The 5,814-nt window shown below is 31.1% G+C and overlaps 1 protein-coding gene across 1 annotated transcript in view; it reads right to left on the reverse strand.

Moving 5' to 3' along the window:
• Positions 1 to 5,347, reverse strand: part of LOC106474877 (protein cereblon-like) — a 33,023-nt gene extending 27,676 nt beyond the window's left edge. Inside the window, exons 1-5 of the mRNA XM_022403154.1 lie at positions 5,164 to 5,347; positions 3,802 to 3,912; positions 2,947 to 3,053; positions 1,282 to 1,416; positions 702 to 842 (exon numbers count right to left, since the gene is read on the reverse strand). Of these exons, the coding sequence (XP_022258862.1) occupies positions 702 to 842; positions 1,282 to 1,416; positions 2,947 to 3,053; positions 3,802 to 3,912; positions 5,164 to 5,308 (639 nt within the window). The 5' untranslated portion in view covers positions 5,309 to 5,347. The remainder of the gene's footprint in view (positions 1 to 701; positions 843 to 1,281; positions 1,417 to 2,946; positions 3,054 to 3,801; positions 3,913 to 5,163) is intronic.
• Positions 5,348 to 5,814: the final 467 nt, after the last annotated feature.

Below are 5,814 nucleotides of genomic sequence, written 5' to 3' on the forward strand. Positions count from 1 at the left end.
CCTTGTGTGCATGTGTAGTTTACTGATGTACCAACTTTATTTATCATACACCTGACAGTCATGTTTACTTACTTTATGTACCTTTCCTTGTGTGCATGTGTAGTTTACTGATGTACCAACTTTATTTATCATACACCTGACAGTCATGTTTACCTACATCATGTACTTTCCTTGTGTGCACGTGTAGTTTACTGATGTACCAACTTTATTTATCATACACCTGACAGTCATGTTTTCCTACTTCATGTACTTTCCTTGTGTGCACGTGTAGTTTACTGATGTACCAACTTTATTTATCATACACCTGACAGTCATGTTTACCTACATCATGTACTTTCCTTGTGTGCATGTGTAGTTTACTGGTGTTCCAACTTTATTTATCAGACACCTGACAGTCATGTTTACATATAAGCAGAAATTCTGTCTCTGTTGTTGGTTTCCCAAATATATTTATAAAATCTCTATTTTTATAGTTATATTTTCATGTTTTAAAACAATATTTTTCAGTTTTCTTTTACTGCAGAAATGTGTATTTCCTATTAAGAAAATAATAAAGATATATTTTTATAAGTACATATACACATCACAGCAATTTTATGAATATTATTGGCCCCATGCCACAGATGATAATTATTAGAGAAATCCCATTTTGGCTATCTGTATTTGATCCCTTCTGTAGTCTGACTAGCTAAGGGTCCTACCAGACAAGAAAGGCTTTGTCGTACATTATCGGTAATACTCCCAACATAACCCATGTCTGGGTGTGGGAAAAGAGGACTGTATCCACTCTTGGTAACACAGATAGGGCAAACAGGTCCTCCAGGAATCAGGTGATTGTTAGCCTAGATATAAGAAAGACACTTCATTTCATAAACATCTCTTACAAAACTATCTGTTACATCAAAGTGTGATAACTCATCCATGTAACATTCGTACCAATACAATTCAATTCACTATGTAAACATATAGAAACAAGAGAGTGGCAATTATTGGAATTTGATTAATCATCAAGTTTACTAATGTTATTCTCATATAAGGTTTGGATAGTTCTGAAAACCCTAATTTCAATGTTGATTATTTTTGTGATATTCACTGATTTGATGGTAATTTTATTAATATCTCAGTTTTAGTGGAGCCATACTTGACTTGATCTACCACTGACATCATGGAGAGATACTTTATGAATTTCTATAGATACTACAAGTCCTTTTTCAATCTCACAAAACGTTAAGACAATAATGTTCAGCTCACATATTAACATTGAAATAAGTAAGCACTCACAGTTCGAAATGGTCGTCTTACAAGCAGTAGAACATTTCTTGATTCAAACTGGTCTTTGCAGCTGACGCATTCAAGTTTGTATGGCAACCGGTCATACATAAGGTTTTTCAAGTATGCTGGATACTCAAACTTCTCCTGAAAATACCTCATTATTTAAATCTGATGAGGTATTTTCAGGAGGACAGTTTTCTTGTGTTTCTGTAGTACATGAACGTCAATATTTAAATCTGTTCACGTTCATGTACTACAGAAACACAAGAAAACTGTCACCAACTTCCAACTATGCGTATCCTAGTCTAGAGATAGTTACTAAAACAAGGAAATAGAAAAGTTAAATATGATAGTTACCTGAACAATACTACTTCAAACTTTGAAATAGGTTCATTTTAAAACTGCCCATAGCTTATATCTCATTCCTTAGAGTACAACCTTTTACTTATATCTTTGATTAGTTAACCATTAATAAAAACTACCATAGACCCATTTTTTAAAGAATATACAAATAACAGTGTAAGATATAACAAATAGGTTTTTTTATCAGTGCTGATATTTAAGTATGTGTCTGTATGGAACTTTGTTTGTTTGTTTGAAGTTAAGCACAAAACTACATAATGGGTTATCTGTGCTCTGCCCACCACGGGTATCGAAACCCGGTTTGTAACGTTGTAAGTCTGCAAAAATATCGCTGTGCCACTGGGGGGCGTATCTGTATGGTGGTGGGGAATATAATAAAACTCAAATTATTTCTTTTTAACCAAACTGTTCTTTATTTACTCAGTTTAGTAGCATCGTAGGCTAGTCTTCAGTAGTTTCAAATTTATATCAAATATAAAAGTTTTGTTTTTCAATTTAAATATAATAAAAAAATTGTTTAATGTGTACAAATAGATATCTTGAAGTAGGGAATTTAATTGTTGGACCAAAATTGCAGGAATAATTTAAGGTGAAAGGTTCTTTTGAGTGTAGAGTTAAAAATGTAACAAGTTTTAAAATGTTCTGCTTGTGGAGAATTGTATGTTGGAGAAAGTAATAATATGAGTTAATTTACATAATGTTAGAAATCTGGAAAATTGTCATCAACCAGTAATTAAACATTTTTATTTTTGTAATTTTAATCCTTTAACAGATTAAATGAAACTTTTTCAAAGTTTTTCACTTTTGGAACTGTAATGGAAAAATTAAATCTATTAAAAATACTTTATTGATTGTTTTAATGTTTTTTAAACTTTAATTGAAAGCCATTAAGAGGTAAGAGGTTTTGGTGAGTATTTTTGACATACTGTAAGTATACTGTGAATAGCTCTAAAGAAACAATAAGGTTATTCAGGACAAAATAAAGCATATACCAAAAATATCTGTAGTCTTTGTAATTTGTGTTTTGTATTATAGTAACTTTTTTTGTTAATGTACTGTACTTTTGTACTTTGGCCAATCAATATCAGTGTTAGATAGAAGATGACACTATTACTTTAACTTTATGTCTATAAAGAACAACTTTACCCAATCAATACCAGTGTTAGATAGAAGATGACACTATTACTTTATGTCTATAAAGAACAACTTTACCCAATCAATATCAGTGTTAGATAGAAGATGACACTATTACTTTAACTTTATGTCTATAAAGAACAACTTTACATAAGAAAGTAAAGCTTATAGCCTTACCTGAGCACCTAGAAGTAGATAATACACAGATGTAGAAATGCAGAGACGTTTCTTTGCCCGGGAGATAGCAACATAGAGTACATTGAATTCATTTTCAAGCTCGGGAGCTGATAAATTTCAAATAGAATACAGCCAAGCTACATGTGTAGAGTTATTTAATTTCTTTATAGAATTATTATATCATAGTAGTTATAACAATAAAATTAAATTTGATGTAGAAATTCATAACACAATAAACATAGCATTTGTTTTCTTGAAATACAAGCTTAACTACTGGATAACACTTTCAACTGTTGAAAATTCAATACAAAGTAATGCTGGGCCTAACATGATTAAAGAACACTCTTATGAATTATTAATACAAAGTAATGCAGGTCCTAAAATGCTTTTATTAGTTTACATGCTACTATTATTTAATTTTTATAGGTTTTAATCATCTATTGCTGCCATTTATCAACCTAAATATCAATTAAAATGTTCTTAATTTTGAAATTAAGGCCAAATACTGTACATGGTTCTTATTAATAACATGAGATTGAGTGGCTTAATAAAGAATGACTGAAAGAGACAGAAAAGTAAAGCTAAATGCTGTAAAAATTCACAGTCAGCAGAATTTTACAGCTTAAACTGTATTTAAATAACATTAAAGAACGTGTTATTCAGCAAACAGAAAATCTAATTCACTCTGCAGTCTTTCAATAGCTAGTTAGGATCAGTGACTCTATACTAAGTATTTAAATCACAAGTCAGTATAATTTTAAAAATTTTTAGTTTTTTTATAAATTCTGTACAGTAAATCTTAAACTTTAATAATTTCAAGCAGTTAATAAGGTGATATTGAAAATGAACACTTACTCCTCTGTGATGGTTCTTGGTAAGGAATATTGCCAATAGTAAAGTCATCTTTCACACATACGGTATCAAATTCTAAACCTTTGGATTTATGAGCTGTAGTGAAAACCACATCTAGAATTTTGAAAAAAATACTGAAATATCAAAATTCCAAATTCCTTCACTGAAGTCAACCATACAAACAATATGAAATCTTACACATCTAGACTCAAGAATAGAAATAAAAAAAACAGCACTGTAAGTACATGTATGAATATTGAAATCTAAATCAAGGTAAACCTTGTGATTTATAAAATGCAAGTATCTAAATTTTTGACACAAAATAAGATCCAAAAACAAGCAAATTAACTATAGCAGTAGAAAAGTAACTTAGATAGCAGTATTAGCTTATAGTCATTAGTACCTTCATGCAGAACTAGAGAAAAAACTTAACACATAGGGCACAAACATACAGTTAATCTATTATAATAATACTCAGTATTTGTCTGTCCTGAAAATGTGCATACTCTTTAATATCTAAACATGAATGCATGTGTACTTCATTTTAATGGATGTAGTATACTTTGGTAGATGTTTTGTATGACATTATAACTTTATTTACAGATAGTATTAAGTTCAGTACAGTTTAGACCTTACTAAATTGAAGCAAAAAATGTACACAAGATAGAGTTAATTTATATTTTTATCGAAAATGGGCCGTACTTAATTAAGGCTTCATTAATGTTAGGGTTAAGAAATGTGGATTTATAGATTTTGATGACTATGATTAGAATTTATTTGTATTATTCTAGAAATCCCGTATTTAAAGAAGTACTATTACAAAAAAAGATACTAATTTGACAGCAAATGTTTTGTAGGTCTCTACTAGTCCTAAATAATGATGTATCAGGCCAGAAGCTTTATATTAATCGTAAATAACGACACACCATGGCAGAAGCTTCACCTTAATCCTAAATAATGACACACCATGGCAGAAGCTTCATGTTAATCCTAAATAATGACATATCATGGCAGAAGCTTCATGTTAATCTAAATAATGACACACCATGGCAGAAGCTTCACCTTAATCCTAAATAATGACACACCATGGCAGAAGCTTCACCTTAATCCTAAATAATGACACACCATGGCAGAAGCTTCACCTTAATCTAAATAATGACACACCATGGCAGAAGCTTCACCTTAATCCTAAATAATGACACACCATGGCAGAAGCTTCACCTTAATCCTAAATAATGACAACACCGTGGCAGAAGCTTCAGGGTAATCCTAAATAATGACATGCCATGCCAGTAGCTTCATGTTAATCCTAAATAATGACACACAAGTTTTAAGAAATAGCAAGATAAGATGGGAATAACTCACTAGCCATATCCATGGGATAAGTACATTTTGTTTTTATAATTTCTACGTATTCCGGTATTCTCTCTCTATGTTGGCGAACAAATCGAATCTTATTTAAAAGTTCCACATCACTGGTGTTCTTAGCATATTCATACAAATGTTCCATTCCTTTGAACCTTCTGATGAACTTGTCTCTGATATCCTGCCGATCTGGAATACATCATCTCTCTTTAAACTATACAACTTACCATTTGTAAACTGAAACATCATACATATTACTTTATTAGTGACGAGATGAAACATTGTGAGCTGGGATAATGTAACAAGGGATAAAACAATTCATGTTCTTATGTTGAATGAGAAGAAACAAAACAATTCAAGCTGGGATGATGAATGAGAAGAAACAAAACAATTAAACCTGGGATGATGAATGGGAAGAAATAAAACAATTCAAGCTGGGATGATGAATGGGAAGAAATAAAACAATTCAAGCTGGGATGATGAATGAGAAGAAACAAAACAATTCAAGCTGGAATGATGAATGGGAAGAAACAAAACAATTCAAGCTGGGATGATGAATGAGAAGAAACAAAACAATTCAACCTGGGATGATGAATGGGAAGAAATAAAACAATTCAAGCTGGGATGATGAATGGGAAGAAATAAAACAAT

The sequence above is a fragment of the Limulus polyphemus genome, unplaced genomic scaffold, assembly GCF_000517525.1.
Source record: "Limulus polyphemus unplaced genomic scaffold, Limulus_polyphemus-2.1.2 Scaffold7805, whole genome shotgun sequence".
Lineage (NCBI taxonomy): Eukaryota > Metazoa > Arthropoda > Merostomata > Xiphosura > Limulidae > Limulus > Limulus polyphemus.